The 13256-nt window shown below is 39.9% G+C and overlaps 1 protein-coding gene across 28 annotated transcripts in view; it reads left to right on the top strand.

Moving 5' to 3' along the window:
- The window catches only part of LOC134651085 (cell adhesion molecule Dscam2), a 105438-nt gene that overhangs the window by 81374 nt on the left and 10808 nt on the right, over positions 1-13256 (top strand). For 27 of the 28 annotated variants that reach the window (XM_063506076.1, XM_063506092.1, XM_063506100.1 and 24 more), the window contains 20 exons: positions 180-299; positions 655-828; positions 1011-1099; positions 1385-1592; positions 1911-2067; positions 2146-2397; positions 2475-2585; positions 2683-2924; positions 3193-3348; positions 3558-3706; positions 3880-4012; positions 4676-4785; positions 4964-5123; positions 5686-5837; positions 6519-6601; positions 7389-7565; positions 8018-8082; positions 8449-8550; positions 10737-10937; positions 11890-12066. In XM_063506076.1, the coding sequence (XP_063362146.1) occupies positions 180-299; positions 655-828; positions 1011-1099; positions 1385-1592; positions 1911-2067; positions 2146-2397; positions 2475-2585; positions 2683-2924; positions 3193-3348; positions 3558-3706; positions 3880-4012; positions 4676-4785; positions 4964-5123; positions 5686-5837; positions 6519-6601; positions 7389-7565; positions 8018-8082; positions 8449-8550; positions 10737-10937; positions 11890-12066 (3018 nt within the window). Of the gene's footprint in view, positions 1-179; positions 300-654; positions 829-1010; positions 1100-1384; positions 1593-1910; positions 2068-2145; positions 2398-2474; positions 2586-2682; positions 2925-3192; positions 3349-3557; positions 3707-3879; positions 4013-4675; positions 4786-4963; positions 5124-5685; positions 5838-6518; positions 6602-7388; positions 7566-8017; positions 8083-8448; positions 8551-10534; positions 10709-10736; positions 10938-11889; positions 12067-13256 lie in introns of all 28 variants that reach the window. The other variant, XM_063506295.1, reaches the window with a different exon arrangement.

Below are 13256 nucleotides of genomic sequence, written 5' to 3'. Positions count from 1 at the left end.
TTAATTGAATATACTTTTCTTCTTGAATTCATGTTGAACTTTAAATTTTTGCGAATTTAGAATCATAAACTCACCTATTATGAATAAATTCACTTGTGTATAAATCACAAAGAATCATTGCATGCCCTGCACCCATAACGACGTTCGACGGTAAGCTACAACTGTGCGTGCGATTTCAGTGCCCCCCCGCTGGATCCTCGAGCCCACAGACAAGGCTTTTGCCCAGGGCTCGGATGCTAAGGTCGAATGCAAAGCCGATGGCTTCCCCAAGCCCCATGTCACGTGGAAGAGGGCTGAAGGTACGTGCTTTTTTGAGATCGACTCCACCTATTTGTATTTTGCGACACTGAAAAGTCCATTTTATTCCGAAATGAGTCGTGGAATCTATTGGCCCAATACATTCCACGTCTCTTCTCTTTCCGCACATACTCTCACGTTTACCATCTCGATAAGAGTCGAGTTTACTAAGATATTGGTACCTAGTTCTATAATTACTTTTGTGTGTAAGAAGGGCACCAACTCAAATATTTACTTGTTCTGCAACAAATATTTCATTTCTTCCTATTCATTGTGTCCATGGCATATTTACACCGACTAATTAAACAATAGGTACTAAAAACAAATCCTATATTAAGACATCTCTCTTTATTACAGGAGATACGCCTGGCGATTACAAAGACCTAAAGCCAAACAACCCTAATGTGAAAGTAGAGGACGGAGCTCTGTCGATTGCCAATATTCAAAAGACGAATGAGGGTTATTATTTGTGTGAGGCTGTCAATGGAATCGGCTCAGGATTGTCGGCCGTCATTTTGATCAGTGTACAAGGTAAGTTAGAATCTAGTGGCAATTTGCAAGTAGGTACCTACCTAAGTAAAAATACATTTTAACCGTCACACTTATTCAAAGATCAATAAATAGTGCTTACGCTTCGCGTAAATTCAAGATCTGTGAGCGAAATATTTCTGAAATCGTTTGAATTGTATATTGATTCGTTTTATCTGCCGTAGCTCCTCCTCAATTCGAAATCAAAATGAGGAACCAAACTGCCCGCAGAAGCGAGCCCGCTGTACTGCAGTGCCAAGCCAAAGGAGAAAAGGTAAGAACTGGTTTTCATTTATCTATTTCCAAACACTATTAAAAAAAAGACTTCCATTATTCGCTAGACTCCCATCTAATAGTCTCCTCGTTGGCAGCTTGACGTAATGACGTCTGTAGTTACAGGTAACGTGTACGGTTGCCGTTTTAAGATTCCAAAGAATGTGCCGTGTCCGTGTTTCGTTTTAATTTTAACAATTATACGAGATATGTATTTATAACTAGTAAGGGCCATCTTTTGCGAATCATATGATTTCTGATTTACTTCATGTCATATCATCCACAGCCCATTGGAATTATCTGGAACATGAATAACAAACGCTTGGAACCCAAATCGGACCCCCGCTACACCATCCGCGAAGAGATTCTGCCCGGAGGAGTGGTTTCAGACCTGAGCATCAGGAGGACCGAACGATCTGACAGCGCGCTCTTCACTTGCGTGGCCACTAATGCCTTTGGATCTGATGATACCAGCATCAACATGATTATTCAAGGTGAGGAGTCAATGACTATATCCCTCTTCGGTCGTTCCCTCATTAATGAAGATTGTGTTCATCACCGGATGATCCATACTTAACATACGTACGTCTTCACTGGTTTCTGTTCCTTCCTAGGGTAGAATTTTGATGAAGACGAGTGCTTTAATTATTCTGTTCATCTGTTAGAAGACTTGCCTCGACTGTTCCCAATCACTATAAACTTCTAGGCTCTCATCTTCATTTGCAAGTATAGTCGTGGTTAAAGTGAGCAAGCACATTAAAAAAACAGACTTTAAACATGATCGGATTCTGATTTCCTGAGTTGTTCAACAGAGGTACCCGAAGCACCATACGGCCTGAAAGTTCTGGACAAATCCGGTCGCACCGTGCAGCTTTCCTGGGCGGCCCCGTACGATGGCAACTCGCCTATCAAGAAGTTCCTCATTGAATACAAGCGCGCCAAGGGAAGCTGGGATAAGGATATTGATAGGTAAGGACAGAACTATTTAATGGGTAATATCTAGTGAATAGTTCATCAGAAGCCTCATGTATCTTATCTTATATTCAGGGTACTGGTCCCGGGAGATTCGACCGAAGCCGGCGTGTTCAGCCTCCGCCCCGCCACCGCCTACCACATCCGCATCGTCGCTGAGAACGAGCTCGGCACCTCCGAACCCTCGGAAACCGTAACCATCATCACCGCTGAAGAGGCACCCACGGGCCCGCCGCAAGACGTGAAGGTTGACGCTCATGACAAGCACACCCTGCGAGTCACCTGGAAACCTCCCCCATCACAGGACTGGAACGGTGAACTACAGGGGTCAGTGATATTCTTGACATTTATAATTCAAGTAATATTTTGCTGAGTATTGTGTAAAATGCAATGTTATCTTACAGATACTACGTTGGCTACAAACTGGCATCAAGCAACAAGTCATTCGTGTTCGAAACCGTCGACATTTCCAAAGAGTCTGGCAAGGAGCACCACCTCGATATCATGAATCTGAAGTAAGTGTCAACTTGAAAACTCGTACTTTTAGTAGATACAATACGCCAGTAAATATCTACACCTCGAACAAATACGTCACGGTCGTTTTGTCCCCAGAACATTCCACCAATACGCCGTAGTAGTTCAGGCATTCAACAAGATGGGTTCCGGTCCCGTGTCACAGGAAGTCCGCGCGTACACCGCTGAAGGCGCACCCTCAGCCCCACCACAAGACGTTCTCTGCACCACTCTGACTGCGCAAACCATCCGGGTCTCCTGGGTCTCCCCACCTCTTGCCGCTGCCAACGGACTGATTAAGGCTTACAAGGTCGTGTATGGCCCCAGCGACACGTGGTACGGTAAGTCACTGTTTACCTCTGCCCCTGTTATTTTCTGGGTGAGCCACTTAGAAATGGCAGCAACTGTCTTTTCTGCCTTAGAGGCTCTCATGAAACATCTCATGTCAGAAATAAGGCTACGATGTTTTAGATGCTGTATCTTTCTTGATAATCTCGGATCAGTTGCCAGGAGGTAGGTTTTTGGGTTTTATCAGTTAGAAATCAACATTTTTGCGAAATGATGTAAAGAAACAAAAAAAGACAAATAAAATATTGTTTTTCCTTATAGATGAGAAGACAAAGGACACCAAGATCACGGCAAGCAGCGAGACTATCCTCCACGGACTGAAGAAGTTCACGAACTACTCGATGGAAGTACTCGCGACGACCAACGGAGGCGATGGCGTCCGATCTGCACCCATTCACTGCCAGACTGAGCAAGACGGTAGTTATACAAATAATCGTAAATTACAGAATTGGAGATGATACTCAAAGATGTTAACTGATCGAATGTCTTGTAGTAAGTTTTGAATTATGTACTTACCCTACGAGACTTAGTAACGAATTAAAATGCCGCTTAATTTAATTGATATGCGACGTCTTAACTCAGAATACATTGTTAATTATTTAACGACTGATGCATTTTCTGTTTAGTGCCCGAGGCCCCTCGTGCGGTGAAGGCGCTAGTGATGGGCCCAGACTCAATCCTGGTGTCATGGCGGGCGCCCGCGCAGCCTAACGGAGTCGTCACGCACTACAACGTCTACACGCAAGCGCAGAACGCTGAGCCGCATCCTAACAAGGTAATTATTGAAACTTGGTTATGGGAGTGGGCCGAATAAATTAAATCCAATAGGTATTGACGCTATGGTAGGACACAGATTGAATCCTTATTGTATTCCCTGGACTGTTTTGTATTTATAGATATACATTTATAACATGACACATTAACTAAAACTAAAATGTTTGATCTCAGGTACCTGCGTCACAGACCAGCTACTCGGCGACTGACTTAAAGGCCGGCCGTTACGACTTCTGGGTGACCGCTTCCACTATCATTGGCGAGGGACAACCTTCAGGAACTGCCTCCTGCAGCCCTAGCGACAAAGGTACTATGATTTATTTTACTTTGACACTACTCTGGTTATCTTATAAAAATATACAAAATTGTGAAAACTAGCTAATTCAATTTAAAATAACTTTATAATTTATATTAACGCCTTCTTCGTAGTTACTAAGGTACCTTTGACCAGTTTGACCCTTCGACGGGCTTACGAGATCAAAATCATTGTAGGGAATATTCTGTCTTGTAAATGCTTAAAGAAAGAGAGACATATCGAGACATTACTCGTAAGCATTAGCATAGAGAAAAAAATACATAGAGTGCTCACTCCATACATCAGTTCAGACTATTAATTTCAGTGTCTATATCTAGCATCGAGTAGCGGAACTATCAGTACTGCTACTTGACAATAGATGTAGCACCGACCGGAAAGTCTTATCTCAATAGCATAAGACTTTCCGGTCGGTGCTACATCTATTGTCAAGTAGCAGTACTGATAGTTCCGCTACTCGATGCTAGATGCTAATAGTCTTTATCGTACTAAAATATGGAGTGAGCACTCTATGTATTTTTTTCTCTATGGCATTAGACATCCTACCAGACTGCGCCAATACGATAGTTTTATAATGCCATTTTTTCAGGGCATATTTATAAAATTATCTTACTAGATACTTTACACTTTATACCAAGATAATGTTTCGTGTGTCAGTGCCCGCCAAGATCGCCTCATTCGACGAATCGTTCACCGCCACGTACAAGGAAGATGTGAAGCTGCCGTGCCTGGCTGTTGGAGTACCGCCTCCCAATATTATCTGGAAGGTAAGACAAATAACTATACCATCGCTATACACACACAATCCAATTCACACTGTCACTTTCTATTATGGATGTAGAATATGCACCTGGCAATGCAAAACAGTATGTTTAGCTATTATTATGGCAGAACCAGATGATAAAAGCTCATATAAAAACATGTTAACGATGCTTTTCTTTTTAGATCAAGGGCCATCCTCTAGAAGCATCTGAACGCGTCCGTCAACTGCCCGAAGGATCCCTACAAATTGCCGGAGTGGCCCGCGAAGATGCCGGGGAGTACTCGTGCCATGTCGACAACCAGTTCGGAACTGACACCGTCACACACACACTCTCTGTTCTTGGTAAATATTCGCCCTTGCCTTCCTTATTCACATGGATGTCAGAGTAAATCTTATACCTTTAAACGAGCAATTCTTGTATATTTAATTATATGTTTATTTATATATATATTTTGGGGATCTCGGAAACGGCTCTAACGATTTCGATTAAATTTGCTTTATGGGGGTTTTCGGGGCCGAAAAATCGATCTAGCTAGGTCTTATCTCTGGAAAAACATTCAAAAACAGGAATCATTTACATCCAATACTTATTTGATCTGTCACTGTTACTTGTTGTCAAGGCGTTCATTTTGTTGCCAAGCCATCTTACTCTGTACTCTCCTAACCTGCGTTTTTGAATGAATGAATGAATGAAATCGTTTATTTCAGGCAACTAAAAACACATTATGATTGCGATGCATTACGCAACCCCGCAGTGTCAGGGAACCGGCCGCGGAACCGCCGAAACTTGACACCCTTCGGCCAAAACTCCTCCTTGGTGAAGGTCGCTAGATGTTCAGTCGGAACGGTCACCACAAACGAATTAAAATTCGCATTTATTTATTTAATTTTTTTTATGTGTCAGCACCACCGTTCCCCCCGCAACTGAGCATCGCCTCCTCCTCCGTGTCGTCGCTCACCCTCCGACTGAAGCCCTCCGATAACGCTGACCAGTCCCCGGCTGCCGGCTACACCATCCACTACAAACAGGAGTTCGGAGATTGGGAAACTGTACAGGTATAAACTCAACCATAGAGAAAAAAATACATAGAGTGCTCACTCCATACATCAGTTTTAGTACCAAAAAGACTATTAGCATCTAGCATCGAGTAGCGGAACTATCAGTACTGCTACTTGACAATAGATGTAGCACCGACCGGAAAGTCTTATGCTGTTGAGATAAGACTTTCCGGTCGGTGCTATATCTATTGTCAAGTAGCAGTACTGATAGTTCCGCTACTCGATGCTAGATGTAGACACTGAAATTAATAGTCTGAACTGATGTATGGAGTGAGCACTCTTGTCTTACTATATTTCTCTATGACTTAACTATGTACAGTAAAACCTGGATAATTGCAATCTCAAGGGACCGGCAATTTTTTGTCAATTAACCAGGTTTTTCATTTAAGCAGGTCGTGCCAATTAACGAGGTTCAAAAAATCGTTGTTGCAATTATAGAGGTATTATAATTTGTGACAAAATTAGAGTAATTCCAACTTTACAATTTTCCGGCGAAGCGAGTAGTACTTGTTACATTGAAATTCTTGCTTGCTCACTTGTGCTGTTTAGTTTTTATTGCTCAATCGGACAGATTATCTGTAGGTACTTAGAGATATACCTAAGTGAGTTATTTTTCGCTTGAATCCTTTATCTGTTAGTATTTTTTCTTAAAGAAATTAAAATGACTTCATATTTCAGATCCCAAGCAACACTGACACTTACACCTTGGAGAACTTGTTCTGCGGTTCTAGATACCAACTCTACGTTACGGCATACAATGGGTAACTAACTCTTGATCTTTACATTCGGTTTTATATTTAACTGCATTGGTATTTTCCGTCAAAAGCTTAGAATATATACTACCCGGTTTGTTATTAGCCCGGTGTTACGAGCCCATCAACGTGCACACTAGCGCCACTGCTAAATAATCGTGATTATTTCAATCTATAAACTCAATACAGAAACGGCTGTTTTAACTTTGGACGCATAGATTGACGAATCCAGCAACTAGTTTGATGTATTCAAAAGGTACTTTAATACAAGACACAGTACGTAGCGGCCCCCTTTTTTAAATATTTTTCGTTAAATTTAAATAATCACGATTATTTAACAATGGCGCTAGTGTCCACGTTGATGGGCTCTTAAGTATGCTTCACCAACATTAAGGGGCATCCAGATCAGATGCAATCCAGTTTCAAACTGATAATTAATTAGTCATGTGCATAGTACTATCTATATTCATCGCGAATGGCGCATTCTCCAATTCTGGCCAGGCTAAGTCATTGTAGTCTTACTTTTATACTTAATACTGGCGATATAACATGGTCGATGTCGATAAAATATCACAAATAGGTGCTATAAAATATTGAATGATATTTTTGTCTGCTTAAAATCGTATGTGGAGCTATACTGGGTCAACCAAATCTTGTCAGTAAATAGGATAAAAAAAACTATACTCATCCTTTTCTTTTGGGTGCTAGTACTAGTGTTACACAAAGATAGTATGATTCTCTCTATGTTTGAAATCAAACAGACCTTTGACACACTATATACTCATCTTGATTTCAGCATCGGTACCGGCGAGGCGTCTGACGTAGTGATCGCGCGCACCCGCGGCTCCAAGCCGCCCGTGCCCCGCGCTGCTGACTTCATCGAAGTGGGATCCTCCAGCGTCACGCTGCATCTGAAACAGTGGCTAGACGGAGGCTGCCCCATGAGCCATTTCGTCGTTGAGAACAAGAAGAAGTAAGCACAATTAAGTATTTACATTACTCGTCGAGTGGTACTTGCCTACCTAAAAGTTTATCGACCTTTCATTTCACCTACCTAGTTCCCTCCCTCTTTATTGGTCTGAAAACTTTTTCTAAAATATGTTTTAAAGACATGGAATTAAGACATCGAAAGGAATGGACTGGGTTTAAATACTGGGTAGAGTCACAGAATAAATAATAGTACTAAGTACAGAAGACTCACTCTCTAACAAAACGTGTCTGTTACGATCAGCACAGATATGGCCGCTAGGTGGCGACAGCGCCACGCGCGGCTTATGGCTAGCCACCAAAATTGGTGGAACGAATGTACTTTTAGCTACCTGTAGCAAAGCGACGAAATCGCGGAGTGAGCCACGCCTGGTAGAGTGGATATTAGGTATATGGCTGAGTGGATTTAAATATATAATTTATGTTTTATTTCAATAGGGGAGCTGCTGAATGGAATCAGATCTCGAACGCTGTGAAACCAGGCGGAAACTTCGTCGTTCTTGGTATGTTACTAAATATTAAAAGCTAAATTTACGTCAAATACCTAAATGAAAAGACCACCTTATTGGTAGGTTACTTTCTCTTCAATTCATCAATACATATTATAAAAGTTCCCTGCCGCGTCTGTCTGTCTGTATGTTCGCGATAAACTCAAAAACTACTGTACGGATTTTCGTGCTGTTTTCACATATTAATAAAGTGATTATTGAGGAAGGTTTTGGTGTATAATTTGTAAAGGTTTTGTGTAAATTCGTTGAACTACCCGTGCGGAGCCGGGCGGGTCGTTATATAAATCACAAACACGATTCTCAACTTTATCTCAAAGACATAAGGTGAAAATTAGCACGTTTATAAACCGTGTTTTGCAGATCTGGATCCGGCGACCTGGTACGTCCTCCGCATCACGGCGCACAACAACGCTGGCTTCAACGTGGCCGAGTACGAGTTCGCCACGCTCACCATGACCGGTGGTACGATACACTAACTAGCACCCACTAACCGTTTACCACGACAATTGACCGGTGGTACGATACACTAACTAGCACATACTAACCGTTTACCACGACAATGACAGAATTTATATTTATGTAATTTGAACAGGGATATAAACTGCAATGACAACCACGTGTTCATGTTATACTTTTGTAAACAGAAAAAAAAGTGTTGTAAAAACCAACATTTTTCGTTTTTTCAATAGAAATATATTATATTGCAATTGTCGCTAAAGTACCTAAGAAAGACAAAATAATTTTAATAATTTCATAATTTTTTTTGTTGAATATTGAAGGGCCAGTGAACTAGGTTTACAATTTTTTTAATACAAGTAGATTTACTCAGTGCTACCATAGCTAAAAACTACATAAACGAGACTGTCTAAACCCGATGTTAGGCTTAAGATGAATATATATCGACTGCTAGATGATTGGACATTAATACTTTTTTTTATACTCAAAAATAATATATTTCGAAGAATCTGAATTCGTTCACAATTCGTAGGGATTTTTCGGCTTATAAAAAAAAACATTTTATTTTTTGGTTGGGTCAACTTGGGTCTTTATATTTTTAGGTTTATATTTTTTATGTTATTTTCTTCTTTTATGCTTCATTTGCATTTATTCGTTGTGCATTTGTTTTTTCTTGTAAAACTTTACTTTCTGCTTATCGCTTTTTTCTGTGTAGCTTGCTTAACACTTTTTCTTTCTTTATAACTACTTTATTGGTTTTGGTGCTTGTATAGTTTTAATAAAAATATTGTATGTGTGCCACTTGTATGTGTTATTTTTTATTTATTTCTTAAAACCGTGTCCTGTAAATACCTAAAGGGATACACTTGTGCCGGTTTGCAAGCAACAGAGGATCCCTTTTGTCGCGTGCCAATAAGGCCAGCTGCGAAAAGTGCGCCTGCCTTTAATATATAGGTAAGTATCCGTACTTACACGGCAGGCGCACTTCGCTCCCTTCACCTCATATGAACCACCGAGAATGGTACTGCAATGTAATATTTTCTAAAATACAGTTGTAAAAACTTAATATAAATTGGCAATCGGTAGCGTTCACTTAATATGTCAAGTGGTAAGTAGAATTAAATCAATGCAAATTAAATTAAAACTACTGCTATTAAGAGGTAAATAGTTATTACAAGAATGTTACTTCAATAATTTTCAATTAGGGTAAACTACCCAATGATTAGCACTGAAGAATACTAAGTAACCACTTGATGAAGAGTCCATGGCACCTATTGTTGTGGAGAAGTCACCTTTGATGTCCTAAAATATGGTTAAAAGTCACCTTCATGGGTGGGGTCTCGACAAATAATTTATTTATAACACCAATTTACAGGTCAGGCTTAGGTCTAGGAAATACATTTGGTATTTTTATAAATTATGAATCATAATATACAATATAGTCAATATAGGATATAGGATTAGGTATTAAACTCATTGTCTATAGGAATGTCGTAAAACTCATCCAATGAATAAAACGTGTGGTCAAGGAGCCACCTACGTAGTTTTAGCAATAGGGTAGTTTACTTACAAAACATTGTTTTTGCAAAGATATTATGACTAGGCGTCGTACTTTGCGTTCCTAACCATTTCGTGATAAGTGTGGATATGACTTTGTCGTGGTAAACGTAAATATTTAGTCTAGAATCATGTAGTTTTATAGAAGTAGCTAGTTTTCATAAATTGTACAAATTCATACCTGAAATGCATCGCTTACCATGATTTTCAATATTCACTGCAATAATCTACTCTATCGCCGATTGCGCAGAGAAAACTCGACGTATTAGTCGGTTTTTTTTGTCTACGTAATCTTTGGTGCGATTGTGCAGTACAATTTTATTTTATTCCTAAAAACGTAAGGTATGTCTCGCAAAGTTGCTCTCTCGTCTTATAATTGCAAGCGAGAAAGCAACACTGCGCATATCTTCTAACAATTTGCGTTGCATTTCAGGTACGATCGCGCCCGTGCGCGAGGTCGGCGACGGGTCGCTGACCCCTGAGCAGACGATCAAACTGATCCTGTCGCACCTCAACCTGATCGTGCCCGTCGTCGCCGCCATCTTGGTTATCATTATCGCCATCGTCGTCGTGTGCGTTGTTAAAGGCACCAGAGATCACCACAAAGGTACACAAAAGTAATCTTTCTTTTAAAGGTACCGTCGCGCCTCTACCGGGCAATGCTGGTGATGGAAAGGAGCTGCCGCCTTGGATCAAAGCGTGGCTGGAGCCTGAGGTTTTAGTACCGATTCTGGCGACCATAGTGGTGTTCGTAGTGGGTGTGGTGGTGATTTGCCTGACGCTCGCTAGGAGGAACACGCCGCACCGCCTGCGAGGTCAGAAGGACGTGTACGACTGTATGTATGCATGGAGCGACACTTCATCTCTTGGTTTTATCATCATATCCAGTCGCAAATGTCAATAATGAGTATAATGACATTTTGTGAAGTTGACTGATGTTACGTTATAGTCGGACGCAAATCTTTGATTTTTTTCTAAAGACTCGAATTCTCACTAAAGATACGATGAAGTCGAGGTCACGCCAAATTAAACAACGATAAAAGCGTGTAGGTATAGTATAGCTATCACGTAACCTTCGTCAATCTGTATTATCTTTATTTGAAATTGAAGTATTACTTGGAGTTCTTTTGATTTAACTTCCAATCAAGTTATTGTTGCTATAGCCATCATGTATCCACCTTGTATATATCATTAGATGTGGTAACCTATTTTTATCATTTCGAAGTCATCGTTTTATATGATTTGCAAAATCATTTAATAATCAGTTTAGTTAAATAGGTACATAGTGTACATACCTAGTTAGGTATTAATGTACCTATTTAACGCTCTGCACAGGAGTCTTACGTTATATGTATAGTCATAACTAGGACTCCTAGAACGCTTACATAAATTGCAACCATATAACATATTTTATAGTTTTCTGAACCGAGTCCAAAATATATTTAAGCATTCCATTACCTAAATTGAATAATTGCATTATCATTTAGTTAAAAAACAAGCAGTAGGGTATGAATCCAAATAATAAAACTATTTTGGTTTGTACCTATTCTGACGAAAATAAGTAAGGTGCTTTGGGAAATAGGTTCACTAATTATAAATAATTATAAATATTTGAGATAAATTAATTTCGGCATACGGCTAGCTGTAATTTGAAGATCTCCCGACCTACTCTGGAACTCTACAAAACCACCTAGACTAACGCAGAAATCAAAAGATTATCACAGGTTGCCAATTTGAAAACAGCCGTAAAATCAACCTTATACCATTCTAATAAAGTCCATGTCCCAGACGACGCGGTGTACAACGCGTCGCAAGCGGCCATGGGCGGCGGCGGCGGCACGCTCGACAAGCGCGGCGGACTGCGCGACGAGCTCGGCTACATCGCGCCCCCCAACCGCAAGCTGCCCCCCGTGCCCGGCTCCAACTATAACACCTGCGACCGCGTCAAGCGACAGGCTGTCATCAGTGAGTACATGCACACTAGCATTAACCTGTCGAATCCCACGATATGACGTCACCATAAGCGTTCTGGCCCATATATGAGCCGTGGGAGCTGACAGATTAAATACATTGCCATTTGTATAATCCATCTCTTACAGATACAAAAGACCAACCTGTATAGTTTAAATGGGACAGGGAATTTCAAATTCATCATTCAGGATTGCTTTCAACGAAACTATGCACAATAGCAACCTCTTCAGTTCATTGGCTAACTAATCAAATTGTCAATACGCACTTTTCTTATTTAGATCTTTACACACCTTTAATAATAATTTTTACGACACTGTCTTCTCATCAGTCATCATAATAAACAAGTATTAAAACACTCTCTTCTCATGAAAGTAAATTAACTCTGTCAAAATAAACTAAATACTAAAATGGGTAAGTAAAAGATTTGAGATTATTATGAACCTATCTGCACGAATTTCTCTCTTCGCTATTTCTTGCCTATATATTTCTAATTTATAATTTAAGACAATAGTTTTTAGCAAAGGTGACAAGGTGGGTGACGGTATAAAAATGCTTAGATGTCGTCCGTTGTCATTAAGTCATTATGTATGTTCATCCCCTATTGTTTATTATTTAATTCTTCCTATTATGGTGTCCCCCTTACTTATGATATAACAAGTGCGTGCATTAAAGTAACAAAATTAGTTTATCTAAAAATTCTAATTAGAGAAACTTGTTTACCTTCTGTAAACCTGCATAGTTCCAATTTCGCTGCGCTCGACAAATATTTTTGTCTGATATGATATCCTGAGGATAATTTTTATATGAATTAAGTTACATAATTTCTTTAATGCACGACAATATTCAATGTGGTTAATAAAGATCAGTGAATCGTTTTAATAAAATTGTATTTTTTTAATTAATTCATCGATATAAATCTTTATTAGCCGTGTATGTCAGAACAAATCTATTTTTGTCTGTTCGATGTGTTTATTTTACATCGGGCACGCTTTTTATATTGTTTTAATAGTTCGATAGCATCTTTCTGGTTTTGAATTGACCGCGATTGTACACAATTTGAATTGCATCTTTGTGCACTGTGATAAAGTTTATATTAGTTAACGAGATGCTATCGGACCGCATGCCTTTAAAAGAACCACGACAATTCGCATGGATCAAGCTTATTTTAGACCAATCCTTGTGGT

Source organism: Cydia amplana, chromosome 1, assembly GCF_948474715.1.
Source record: "Cydia amplana chromosome 1, ilCydAmpl1.1, whole genome shotgun sequence".
NCBI lineage: Eukaryota > Metazoa > Arthropoda > Insecta > Lepidoptera > Tortricidae > Cydia > Cydia amplana.
The sequence above is the reverse complement of the archived record's forward strand: the minus strand, read 5'-3'. Positions and strand labels throughout refer to the sequence as shown.